General features: G+C 47.2%; 1 protein-coding gene across 1 annotated transcript in view; it reads left to right on the top strand.

Moving 5' to 3' along the window:
• Positions 1-13,579, top strand: part of LOC309566107 (serotransferrin-1-like) — a 104,294-nt gene that overhangs the window by 49,473 nt on the left and 41,242 nt on the right. Inside the window, exon 12 of the mRNA XM_082271159.1 lies at positions 12,496-12,678. Within this exon, the coding sequence (XP_082127285.1) occupies positions 12,496-12,678 (183 nt within the window). The remainder of the gene's footprint in view (positions 1-12,495; positions 12,679-13,579) is intronic.

Here is a 13,579-nt window from a genome sequence, read left to right as displayed (position 1 = left end):
GAGTTCCATTGGAATTGTTAACTTGGTTCTTCTCGGGCGGGGGGGGGGGGCGGTCTCCTCTCCAGTTACGGGGCTCAGACTGTTGCTCTATGTTACTAGTTTTTTTTTTTATGTGTGGGTTGTTGGTATTTTCAGCTGGTTACTATAATATGTTGCTATGATCTCTATTGGCCGGTTGGGGAGCCGGGGAGCGGTCACCTACCTCTCCCAGTTGGTGACTCTCCTCGTTCCCCAAGTAGGGTGATCCTTGGATGCCTGTCCATTGTGCCCTGCTTGCGGGGTTGGTGGTCCGGGCCCTAGGGTCCTATGAGATTGAATTCTCTCTTGTGCTTCGGCACCTTAGTACTGTGTAATTAGGCGCGTTTGTTGTGCCTTTTCCTGCTCTCTCTCTTTTTCCCTCCACCTCTTCACTTGCCTCTATCTCTCTGCTGTTCCCCTTCTTTTTCTTTCCCCCCTCTCCTTTCCTCTTCCCCCTCCACTCCGTTTGGTTTTTCGTTTTCAACCGGTGGGCTGGACCCGCTGGTTGGGGGGGTTATGGCCGCCCCTCGTCCGGACCCGGTCCGTTTGGTCTCCTTAAATGTGAAGGGGCTCAATACCCCTGAGAAGCGCTCCATTGTGCTGTCGGAACTCCATCGTCTCCGTGCTCATGTTGGATTCTTGCAAGAAACGCATTTTAAATTGAGCAAGATCCCCAAATTGGGAAACAGGCGTTTTCCAACGGTTTACCATGGCTGTTCCTCTGATTCCAAGACTAAAGGGGTTAGCATCTTGATTCAATGTAATGCTCCGTGGACGCTCTCGGATGTGTGGAGCGACGAGTCGGGCAGGGCCCTTTTTGTGAAGGGCCAGTTGGGTTCCATCCCTGTCACTCTGGTGAATCTCTACTTGCCCAATACGAACCAGATCTCCTTTATGGACTCAGTGCTTTCTAAGCTGGCAGACTTCGCTACAGGACGGATTCTTATGGGTGGGGATTTTAATTTGGCTCTTGACCCACTGGTGGACACCTCTAGGGGTTCCTCCCAGCTATCCTATGCTGCTCTACGTCGCTTCAAGCAGTTGATTCATGCTTTTCGCTTGGTGGATCCGTGGCGTGTTCTCCATCCCGGGGATAGGGATTATACTTTCTTCTCCCCCCCACACGACTCATATTCGCGTATCGACTTTTTTTTGTTGCCGCAGTCCTTGCTTCCCAGGGTCTTCGCTGCCTCTATTGGCTCTATTGCTATTTCGGACCACGCTCCCGTTCTCCTCGACCTAGACCTGCGATCCCCTGAGTTGTCACAATGGCAGTGGAGGCTTAACGACACCCTTCTCCAGGATCCTGCTATTTTGGGGGAACTTGGTGCTGAATTGAGGAACTTCTTCGCCTCCAATGTCACGACAGACAGTTCGCCCATGATGGTCTGGGAGGCCCATAAGAGCTATATGAGAGGGGTCCTGATTAAGCTCGGGTCGCGGAGGAAGAAGGAACGGAGTGCCCAAATGTCCGACCTCCTGGCGAAAATTGGCAAACTGGAGATGGCTCACAAGCGGTCTCAGGCCTTTGCTGTTCTTCGGGATCAGCTCCGTGATCTGGTCCTCTTCCAAGCCAAGGCCACCCTGGCTAAGTGTCGCCGAGCTTTCTACGAGCACGGGGACAAGTGTGGGAAATTGCTGGCCAGGGCTTTGCGACAACAGAGATCTAGGGCATTTATCCCGGAGATCTCCACCTCATCGGGCCGTAGGGTTCATTCGACGGCGGACATAGCTGAGGCTTTTCGCCTGTACTATTCCTCCCTGTACAATCTGCCCTCTGACCCCTCGCCGTCATCACGTGCTGCCAGGATCCAGGAGATCAGATCGTATCTCTCGGCTTCCGGCCTCCCCACCCTTTCTCCGGAAGATGTGGAAGAGTTGGACGCACCTCTGCGCCCTGGTGAACTCACTGCAGCCTTGGGGGGCATGCAACCCGGGAAGGCACCCGGCCCGGATGGATACACCCTTGCGTACTACAAGTGCTTTGAAGAGGTCCTTTCGCCTCACTTCTTATCCGCATACAATGCGGCAGGTGAGTCGACTGCCCTGCCGGTCGACTCCTTGCGTGCTCATATAACTGTCCTAGCCAAGGAGGGTAAGGACCCACTGCTGTGTGCAAGCTACAGGCCGATTTCTCTTCTAAATATCGACCTGAAACTCTTCACCAAAATCCTAGCTTCTAGACTGGCTCCCCTGCTACCAAGTTTGATCCACGATGATCAAGTGGGTTTTGTTACTGCCCGAGAAGCTCGGGACAATACCGCCAAGGCGATTGACCTCATCCATTATGCTAATAGCCGTCGAATCCCAATGCTGGTCCTGTCGACGGACGCCGAAAAGGCATTCGATCGGGTGAATTGGGATTTTCTTCTGGCTACCATGGAACATGTGGGCCTGGGAGCGCGCCAATTGTCCTGGATCAGGGCCATCTACTCCAGGCCTTCGGCTAGGGTGAAGGTCAACGATCCCTTTCGAATTCCCTCGACATTGCAAATGGCACTCGACAGGGGTGTCCACTCTCCCCGTTGATTTTTGTTCTCGCTCTAGAGCCTTTTTTGAGGACGGTGAGGGCGAATGCGGATGTGGCCGGACTGTCGGTGAGTGCCAGTGAGTCGCCTAAAGTGGCGGCATACGCAGACGATCTACTTTTCTTCCTGACACGTCCTCTCACTTCCCTTCCGAACCTCCTGCGGGAATTTCGGGTCTATGAGTCATTGTCGTTTTATAAAATCAATTACTCTAAGTCTGAGGCTCTAGCGGTGGGTCTGCCGGCTTCGTTGTCGACTCTCCTTAGAGCTGACTTCCCTTTTAAATGGGGCCTGTCTCACATCAAGTACCTGGGGATATCTCTCCCGAGTTGCCCGGAGAAAGTCTTCGACTGTAATTTCCCGCCTCTTTTGACTCGTATCAAGCAGGATCTGGAGGGGTGGAGCCAAGGGACTTTTTCCTGGTTTGGGCGCTGCAATATTATAAAGATGAACATCATGCCCCGCCTCTTGTATGTGCTTCAGGAACTGCCCATTAAGGTCCCGTCCTCCTTCCTCAGGAGGGTGAATAGGGTGTTTCGGGAGTTCCTGTGGCGTAGGGGTTCCCCCCGCTTGGCGCTGCGGGTGCTCCGGATGCCTAAATTGAGTGGGGGAATGGCGATGCCAGACGCAGTCCTCTATTATGAGGCGTGTCATCTTTCTCGCATTGTCGACTGGTACCGCCATGGTCTCGTGAAGCAATGGGTCCGCCTTGAACGTTTGTCCGTCGGGACTCCCCTGGAATCCGCCCTTTGGAGCCCTGACCCGGTGCCCAGGGAATTGGATGACCATCCGACCGTGGGTTCCACGCTGGCGGTGGGAAGGCGTCTGTGCCACAATGGTCGGTTGGCGTCATTTCCCTCGCCTCTCCTCCCGGTGATTGATAGCCCGGACTTCAGGCCCGGGGTGGATCAGCCCGGATTTAGGACTTTGAAGAACGCCGGGGTTCATCAGGCTCGGCACTTTGTGAGGGCTGGGGCTTGGGTTTCGCGGTCTTCCATGAACTCCACAGCGCCCTTTACCTCCCTGTCTTTTTGGCAACGAGTCCAGCTGGCTCATTTTTTACAAGCTCTTCCTTCGGCGTCTTTGTTTTCTAGACGGCTCACGTACTTTGAAGATTTGTGTTCTGACACATCCCCCCTTCGTTACACGGTCTCCCTGGTCTACCGGGCGCTAGCCTCGCCGGACGAATCTTTCCGTCCCCCATTTATTGCCAAATGGGAAAGGGACCTGAATGTATCTTTCACGGACCATCAGGTTGAGAGGATATTATTTTTCACGTACAAAACCTCCCGCTGCTCGAGGTACCAGGAGGTAGGCTATAAGTGTTTAACCCGCTGGCACTATACCCCAGCTAGGCTTCATCGCATGTTTCCGTCCTGCCCGGATGTTTGTTGGAGATGTGGGGAGGAGGTTGGCACCTACCTACACGTTTTCTGGTCGTGTCCGAGTTTACAATCCTTCTGGAAGGAGGTCCTACGCATTGCCCAGAAATTTACGGACCATTCCCTCCCCCTGGACCCGGCCCTTTTCCTCCTTCATCATCATGAATATCCGAGGGTGTCCTATCGGAAGTCAATTCTGCCACTTCTGTTCACGGCAGCTAAAAGCTGCATCCCCCCGCTCTGGAAGCAGACGCAGCCTCCTACGGTAGCTATGTGGCTCCGCAAGGTTTCTTGTCTCAACGATATGGAAGATCTAGTAGCCACTGAGCACGGTACACGAGAAAAGTTCCTGAAACGCTGGTTCTACTGGCACGAATTTAAGTATACTTCGGAATACACGGAGTTGATTGCCCGCTAATGGTCGCTGGGCGGGGGTCGGCCGGCCTTCCCTCACCCCCCTCTTTGGCTCTTTCTTGACCCCTTCCTTTCTCGCCCTGGTCCCCTTCCCCCTTCTCTTTTCTCTTTGTTTACTCTCCATGGCTTTTTCTTCTCTTTCCTGGCTTTAGGCATACCGTCTATAGGTGTTTTTTTTTTTATATCCTCTTTGCCGCTTCAGGGTATTGGCTATTGTATTATTGGATCCCTATACAGTGGATCAGTCAGTTTCCTGGAGTGGTGCGGTACGACACCCCTTTGGGGGAAGTACCGCCAGTGGGCCCTCTGGTGTCTGCCGCGGCATTCTGGGGCACCTGAGGGGGGCCTCCCTTCCCCGGTGGCCGGCCATGAGATGGATGCCGGTGGGGCAGGGGGGGCTGCCTGAGGGTGTCCTGCGAATTTATATGTTCACTATCCAGCTCTAACTAGCTTAGGCCGTGGGCTTCGCGGAGGGTGTACATTTTGTTTCTGCTGTGCTCTATTGAAGTATTAATGCTATGTTGGTACATTTTGAAGTGCTGTCTGTATTGTCCATAATTTATTATTTGCTCGCTGTACTTGGAAGTTGATTGTACCTGTTGTTGATAAGTGGTATGCCTGTATGTTTTCTTTCTAATAAAGAATTTAAAAAAAAAAAAAGATGGACCCTTGATTCAGGGTGGAATGATACATCTCTGAGAACTCAATTTAGACTCGGCCTATCAGAAGCTGTTAAAGACGAGCTCGCCCGAGCGGATTTACCGGACACCCTGGATGCTTTGATACAACTCAGTATCAACATAGACAGGAGGCTGCGAGAAAGAAAGGCTGAAAAAATGGGAATGCCATTGTCCAGTCCTTCTCGGATTTCGGCCGTTGACCCTACTCCTATGGAGGTAGGAACCATACGCCCACCTTTATCAACTGCTGAAAGAGCCAGGAGACGATCCAGTAATCTTTGCTTGTACTGCGCATCCCCGGATCACATGATAAGCGTCTGTCCCCTTGTCTGCAAAAAAGAGGGTGAGTGTTCACATGTCCTCCTAGGGGGATTGACAACTTCATTTACTAACCCTTATCTTTTTGTTCGTTTGACATTGAAGTGGGACCAGACTAGGATTACCACTAAGGCCATGATCGACACAGGATCTTGCGGAAATTATATCGATATACGTTTTGCTACTTTAAATAAAGTACCTATTATTTCAAAACCTAAGCCTGTCTCTGTGAGTCTTATTAACGGTATTCCGTTATCTTCTGGCCCAATCACTAATCAGACACAAGCACTCCTAGTCACCACTAACGAGTCTCATACGGAGACCACTACCTTCGACCTATTGTCTTCGCCCCACTTTCCCATTGTTTTGGGACTTCCCTGGTTACACACACATCAACCAACCATAGATTGGAAGAAACGGACCCTAACCTTCCTCTCTTACTATTGCGAGAGTACGTGTAACCTCCCGTCTTATGGAAAGATCCTGTCTGTGGTGTCAGATGAGATTGCACCACTATTCTATCAGGATCTGTCCGAAGTTTTTCTTGAGAAAAATGCTCAAATACTGCCTCCCCATAGGGATTATGATTGCACTATTGATCTACTCCCTAATTCTAAATTGCCTTTTGGTCATGTTTATCCTCTTTCGCAGGATGAACTTTCCCATCTCAAGGAATACTTGGATGAGAATTTGACAAAAGGTTTTATTAGACCTTCCACTTCTTCCACAGCTGCAGGACTTTTTTTCGTCCGCAATAAAGACTCAAGTCTCAGGCCTATTATCGACTATAGGCAATTGAACGCCATTACAGTAAAAGATCGTTATCCTTTGCCGCTTATCCCTGAACTCATTGAACAAGTGCGTGGAGCTACCCACTTTTCAAAATTGGACCTGAAAGGGGCATACAATCTAATCCGAATCCGTGATGGAGATGAGTGGAAGACAGCATTCAGAACCAGATACGGATTGTTCGAATATCTTGTAATGCCATTTGGGCTATGTAACGCTCCCGCAGCCTTCCAACGATTCATAAACGATATCCTTAGAGACTTACTTGATGTCTGTGTTGTGGTATATCTGGACGATATACTTATTTATTCACGATCCTTGTCTGAACATATAAAACATGGAAGACTTGTGTTATCTAGATTACTCACACACAATCTATACGTGAAACTAAAAAAATGCTTATTTCATAAAGAAGAAGTATTATTCCTAGGATACATCATATCCAAAACAGGAATCAAGATGGATATGAGTAAGATATCCTGTATTCAGGATTGGCCTATACCAACCACCCGCAAAGCACTACAGCGATTCCTTGGATTTTCAAACTTCTATAGGAAGTTCATCAAGAACTTCTCTGCCATTGTGAGACCTCTCACACAACTCACAAGTATTAAGAAACCATTTAAATGGTCAGATGAAGCAAATGAAGCTTTTCGCTTGTTAAAAACAAGCTTTACCTCTGCTCCTATACTACGCCATCCAGACCCATCCCTCCAATACATTCTGGAAGTAGATGCGTCAAATATGGCAGTAGGAGCAGTACTCTCCCAACGACCAACGAATACTTCACCACTCCATCCAGTCGCCTTCTTCTCTAAATCTCTAAGCAGTCCAGAGGTGAATTACCCAGTGGGTGAAAAGGAACTGCTTGCTATAAAACTGGCTCTGGAGAATTGGCGACATCTACTTGAAGGCACCCGATTACCAATACTCATATATACAGATCATAAAAATCTTCAATATCTTCAGACTAACAAAACCCTCTCCCACCGGCAGGTACGATGGTCACTATGCTTCCTAAGATTTAACTTCCTAGTGACCTACACACCTGCAGACAAGAATAAAAAAGCGGATGCGCTATCACGATTAACTGAAGATAATTGCTCCGAAATCCCTTCCGTTCCTATAATACCCTACAAGTGTATTATTGGGGTTGTCCGTTCCTTGAAGGAAGAGATTCTGCACAGTATAGGTTTGGATTCACCTCCACCACAACTAACTGCTGATGCAGAAGGCTTCCTCTACTACAACGACAAACTCTACATACCCCCTACTATGCGCACCAAGATCTTGGAATTGTCACATGATGTGCCTATGGCAGGACATATGGGTATGACAAAGACCCTTAATTTGCTTACCAGGCAGTTTTGGTGGCCTGATATGAAGACATCTATACAAAAATTTGTCTCTTCATGCAACGTCTGTGCCAGGTCCAAAATTGACACTACAAAACCATCCGGTCTACTATGCAGTCTACCAATACCCCAGACTCCATGGGAAGTTGTGTCCTTGGACTTTATAGTGGCACTACCACCTTCCAAAGGATTTAATACCATTTTAGTGTCAGTGGACCATCTGACAAAGATGGCACATTTCGTTGCTATTCGCAGACTACCTTTGTCCAAACAAACAGCGGAACTACTGATGAAACATGTCTTTAAGTTACATGGTATTCCAAAAACTCTTTTGTCTGACCGTGGATCACAATTCATCTCCAAGTTTTGGCAAGAACTATGCCACATACTACGAATTGAGCGAAAGCTCACTTCTACCTACCATCCTCAGACCAACGGACAGACTGAAAGAGTCAACCAGTGCATCGAGCAATATTTACGTTGCTATACATCATACCTACAGGATGATTGGGTAGATCTCCTCCCTCTGGCAGAATTTGCCTACAACAACGCAACCCACAGTACGACCAAACAGAGTCCGTTCTACTTGAACTATGGGTTTCATCCCACTATTCTTCCACCACGCATCCTTCCATCAAGTAACCCAGTAGCCTCAGACTATCTTACCCAAATAAAAGACTCTCTGGGTTTACTTAATACTACCATCTCACACGCTCATAGTCAACAAAAAAAGTACTATGACCTTCGTAGAAGACCTTCTCCTCAGTATGCTATTGGGGACCTCGTTTGGCTATCAACAAAAAACTTAAGATTAAAGATCCCTAGCAAAAAGCTTGGGCCTCTATTCTTGGGACCCTTCCCAATCAGGAAACTTATTGGAAAAGCTGCAGTACAGCTCACATTACCAACAGACCTCAAGATACATCCCATCTTCCATGTGTCGCTACTGAAGCCCCATGTTCCTGACCAAGGAATAAGGCCTACCATCCCACCTCCACCTCCTGTACAAGTTGAAGGCGGAGAAGAATATGAGATAAAGGAGATTCTGGATTCTCGTATCCACAGAAGAAGACTCCAATATCTAGTACGATGGAAGAACTATGGGCCCCAAGACGACACCTGGCTGGATACCTCTGATACACATGCCCCTAGGCTGATTCGCAATTTTCACGCGAAATACCCGGAAAAACCAGTTCTAGAGGCCTTCCGGAGCCCGCCTTAAGGGGGGGGTACTGTAATGTTCTGGTACCTCTGGTACCCTTATTCCACTTTCCAATTCCGTGTATGCGTCCCACCATTCTCTTCTGGTAGGTGCGCATACACCTTTAAGACCGATGCTGTCATTACTGAGCGCCGCAGAGCGGCTATTTCAACCACCGGCGTTCTCACTCACATGTTCGTTCAACCTGCCTTGAAGCTCATATGCTTACAAGCGTACCTCACTGTCGGAACCTCGCTGCTGATCCCTGTATCCCGCTACCGGATCACTCGCTCATACCGAACCTCTCTACTACTGCTTGCTATTAGTGATAAGTACCCCGCAGGGGAATCCTCCATAACCTTCCTACTAAGCTTACACTATCTAGCTCTGCATTAAGGACTGTAACTATAATCTGCACTGTTGTTTTAGATTGCTAGCTCTTGAGCCTACTAACATCTATCCTTGCACTGGGTTAGTCTCTCCTGTATGTCCTCTGCTGTCCTACCACCTACTACCATACATGATTGCTAACCTATCTGCATCCTACCTGTTACCATCTATACTCTCATGAACATTTCTGTCAAGTGCTGTTCACCTATTTGTCACTGTTCATACCTGTCTCTTCAACTCATCACCACTATACTGCTATATACATCTATCACTCCAGGAACATCTTATTGAGTGTGTATATTTGTATGCTGAATCAGACAGACCACAGTGATGAGTCTTGGGAGTTGGAATTGGTATTTCAACGTATCTCTACATGACTACTGAGTGGAGTTTTTCTGCAGCTGCAAATCCATCTTGTTTCAGAAAACGCAGGAGCGTTACAATAGGTGGACATTCCCAAACCATATGATAAACATGCTATCTAAAGAGCAGCATCTAGAGAAAACAGCAGAGGATAGTCTATTCAAGCGAAAGAGGAGACGGGGCATATAATATGCCCGATATAGAAATTTGGTCAGAATAACTTTAAAATTTTAACTCATTTATTAATATTATGACAAGGCAGCAAAGTATTTAGAATTAGGTTTACAAATGTAACCTTTATGTAAGGTTTTTAGAGTAAGGAATGGTTGAACCCCCTTTCTGTGTCCCACTAGGGAGATTTACCATTAATTTCCTGTTTCAACGACAACATAGGAAGTCAAATGAAAGCAGCTTTATAGATTTAGGGAATTCCCCTTTCGGACAGTTGTCACTAGAACAGGTGTTGAAGGATTAGCCCCACCTTTTGTTTTGTTGACAACTCTTTCATTTTATGTTGAGTGACAGTGCTCACTAGAACAAACAGAAAGGTTAAAGTGGTTGTTAAGCCACTGTGATGTTTTCTTATAATCCTGTGTGTTTCGGTATGCTATGTGCCCCAGTCTCTGTGTATTATAAAAAAAATAAATCCCATCCTATAACCGATTTCAAAGCGCCTCTCTGCGCTCACGTGACTGGCCGCCTCTTCTGATCTGACAGCTAGACTGGGAGGGGCCAAGAATCCCCCACTGACGTCAGTCAGGAAGTGAGGAGGAAAGGAGAAGAGAGGCGGCCGGTCACGTGAGCGTCAAGGGGGGCTCTGAAATCAGGTATAGAATGGCATTTTTTTTTTATAAAATTACAGACTTGGGCACATAGCATAACGAAAAACACAGGAGTACATGAAACATTAAAAGTAATTTCAGCAGCAGGAGGAAAAGGGGAGGGGACTGTCACAAGCTGATAGGCAGGGAGGGAGGGGGAAAGGAGGACAGGAGAGCTGCGGATGACAGAGGCACATAAACTGACCACGGTGTCAGGGCTCAGCAGCTATGATAAACCATGGTCAGTTTACAGGGGGAGGGCAGAACCAGGCAGGATCAGCCAAGTATTTCAGGGGATACAGGTGGCCAAATTACACAGCACAAGCACTGTGCTATATAACATGCTTTAACCGGTTGCCGACTGCACACAGTATGTTTACTGCGGCAGTCAGGCCCGGCCAGGCAGAGTGACGTAGATCTACGTCACTCGCCTGTCACTGCTATTAGAGCCAATAACGGCCGAGCGCGCGCCCGCTGTGGCGCGCGCCCGCCTCGGCTCGTTCAGGGAGGAGTGCGGGCGTGTGACCGGCGGACCCGATGTCCGCCGGTCACTCGCCGATCGTTGGTACAGCGGGAGAAAGGCAGAGCGGCTTATGTAAACAAGCCGCCTGTCATTCTCCCCTGTGTAAAAATGAAGATCAGACAGTTCTACTATGTAGAACCGTTGATCTTTGTTTTTACACCAATAGCATTGTCCCACTACAGTTAGAATCACGCCCCTAGGACACACTTAACCCCTCCCTGTCCAATACAGTTAACCCCTTCCCTGCCAGTGTCATTTTTGCAGTAACAGTGCATATATATAGCACTGATTACTGCAGTAATGTCACTGGTACCCCCAAAAGTGTCAAAAATGTCAGTCAAGGGTCCGATCTGTCCGCCGCAATGTCGCAGTACCGGAAAAAAAAAAATCGCAGATCGCCGCCATTACTCGTTAAATAAAAAAACACCAAAAATGACAAAAATCTTTCCCTTTGTTAGTAAACGTGATAACTTTTGCGCAAACCAATCAAAATAGGCTTTTTGCGATTTTTTTTACCAAACATATGTAGCATAAAACAATTTGGCCGAAAATGTTAAAAAATTTTGATTTTTACATTTTTTTGGGGGGGAATTTCATATAAAAAAAAGTGAAAAATATTGTTATTTTTGCAAAAATTACGCTCTTTTTTTGTTTATAGCGCATGATCAAAAAATCGCACAGGTGATCAAATACCACCAAAAGAAAGCTCTGTTTGTGGGGAAAAAAGGACGTGAAATTCGTTTAGGTACAGCGTCACACGACCGCGCAATTGTCCGTTAAAATCACGCAGTAAAAAATCGCAAAAAACCCCCTGGTCAGGAAGGGGGTAAAATCTTCCGGGGCTTAAGTGGTTAAAGCAGCAGGATCCATTTTTGTTTTTTTTAGGGTAACAAACGCTTTAAATCCTCTCAGTGGGGATAAAGTGAGCAAAACAAATTTGACATGGGTTCTGTTCCGTCTGCTCTAATAAAAATTAATTACCCAACTGATTTCAGACTGGTTGCTTTAAACTATTATACCATTGGACTTTGTACCTTGTTATTCAAAAAAGTAAACAAAATACTGTATGCATTCTAGTAAAATGTCCATGGTTTGCAAATTGCTATTGTGTTTTCCTGAGGTGCATGTCTAACTAAAATTGCTTTAAAGTGGTTGTAAAGCTTAGTTTTTTTTTTGTTTTTTTTTATAAAAATAACAAACATGCCTATACTTACCTGTTCTGTGCAATGGTTTTGCACAGAGCAGCCCCGATCCTCTTCTTCTGTTGTTCCCGCCGGTGCTCCAGACCCCTCCTCTTCATCAGGTGGCACTTTCCCGGGGGGCACCTGTGCGTGCTTGCTCCCGAATCCCGCTGCTACATCCATTGACACAGACAGCGGGACTTGGCCCCGCCCCCGCTCCTGTGTCACCGGATTTGATTGACAGCAAAGTGAGCCAATTGCTTACGCTGCTATCAATCTGTCCAATAAGTAGAGAGAGACAGTGGCACGAGCTGGATTGGATTGAGCTCAGGTAAGGAAAATGGGGGGGCGTTCTGGGGGGCAGCTGCAGCAGAGAAGGTTTTTCACCTTGATGCATAATATGCATTAAGGTGAAAAACCTTAAGGCTTTAGAACCACTTTAACTAATAATATTAAAGTATAGTTAGATTTGTAATATTTCCCAATATTGCCTAATTTTTTGCATCAGTATATCATATTGGTATCTTTTCAGGGTTTCCTTCTCTCTATGCACTGGCTGTCACCAAAAAGAGTATGAAAGCAGTGACTCTGATTGACCTGACTGGGCGACGCTCCTGCCATGGTAGCATGTATAGCCCTGCAGGATGGCTCCTGCTCTCCAAATACACAGTCCGGGCACCAGGAAATGAAACTTGGGACTGTGACATCAACTTAGGTAAGGGAATAGAAGTAAACACCAAACATTAAACAAAATTTAACTCATGAATAATAAATGAAATAAATATATCAGCAGTTACTTATAATTTCTTTTTTGGTTTAGATGGTACTCTTTTAATATCTTAAGAAATCCATATAATGTCTAATGCTGGTAGCATACTACAGCATTTGATTTCTTCTTCTGATTTATAATACCCACTGCATGTTGAATGATATCCCAGAAAGCAGAATTAAGGTATAACTAAAGGCAAAACTTTTTTTTAAAATTTGGATAGAGGGATATGGATTAGAAAATCTGTCAGTTTTTATTGCTGTCTGTGCCCCTATTAGGGAGATTTACCTTCTCTATTTGTCCTGTCTACCATTATCATTGAAAGTGAAAGTAAAAGAAAATCCCAAATTTTGGGTTGTCCCCAGAAAAGTAATAGAGGGGAAATCTTCCAATGGGGACACTAGTTCTGGTGACCTGGGGGTCCAAAAGGAATTAGCTTAACCACTTTACCGCTAAGTACTGTAATAGTACTGCGGCAAAGTGGCTCGTTCCCGTCTGACGACGTAGACCTACGTCGTCAGACTCCTCCCCTGTAGGCGGCGCTCGCGCGCCACCGGAGGCGCGCTCCCGCTGTTTTCATTCACAGCGGGAGTCGGGCCAGGGGAGGAGCAGCGGCGATCGCCGCTGCTCTGCCCCGATCGTCAGGGATCTAGTGTGGAGATCCGCCCGCCTGTGTAAACACAAGCGGGCGGATCTCCTCAGTGACAGGGAGTGACAGATCGGACTGTTCAGCATAGATGGACATCCGATCTGTCCCTGTCTCACACAGTCACCTCCCCCCCCCACACGTCAGTAAGCACCAGGCATACATTAACCCCTCCCTCTCCAATAAAGTTAACCCCTTCCC

Source organism: Pelophylax lessonae, assembly GCF_965119305.1.
Source record: "Pelophylax lessonae genome assembly, chromosome: 1".
Classification (NCBI taxonomy): Eukaryota; Metazoa; Chordata; class Amphibia; order Anura; family Ranidae; genus Pelophylax; species Pelophylax lessonae.
The sequence above is the reverse complement of the archived record's forward strand: the minus strand, read 5'-3'. Positions and strand labels throughout refer to the sequence as shown.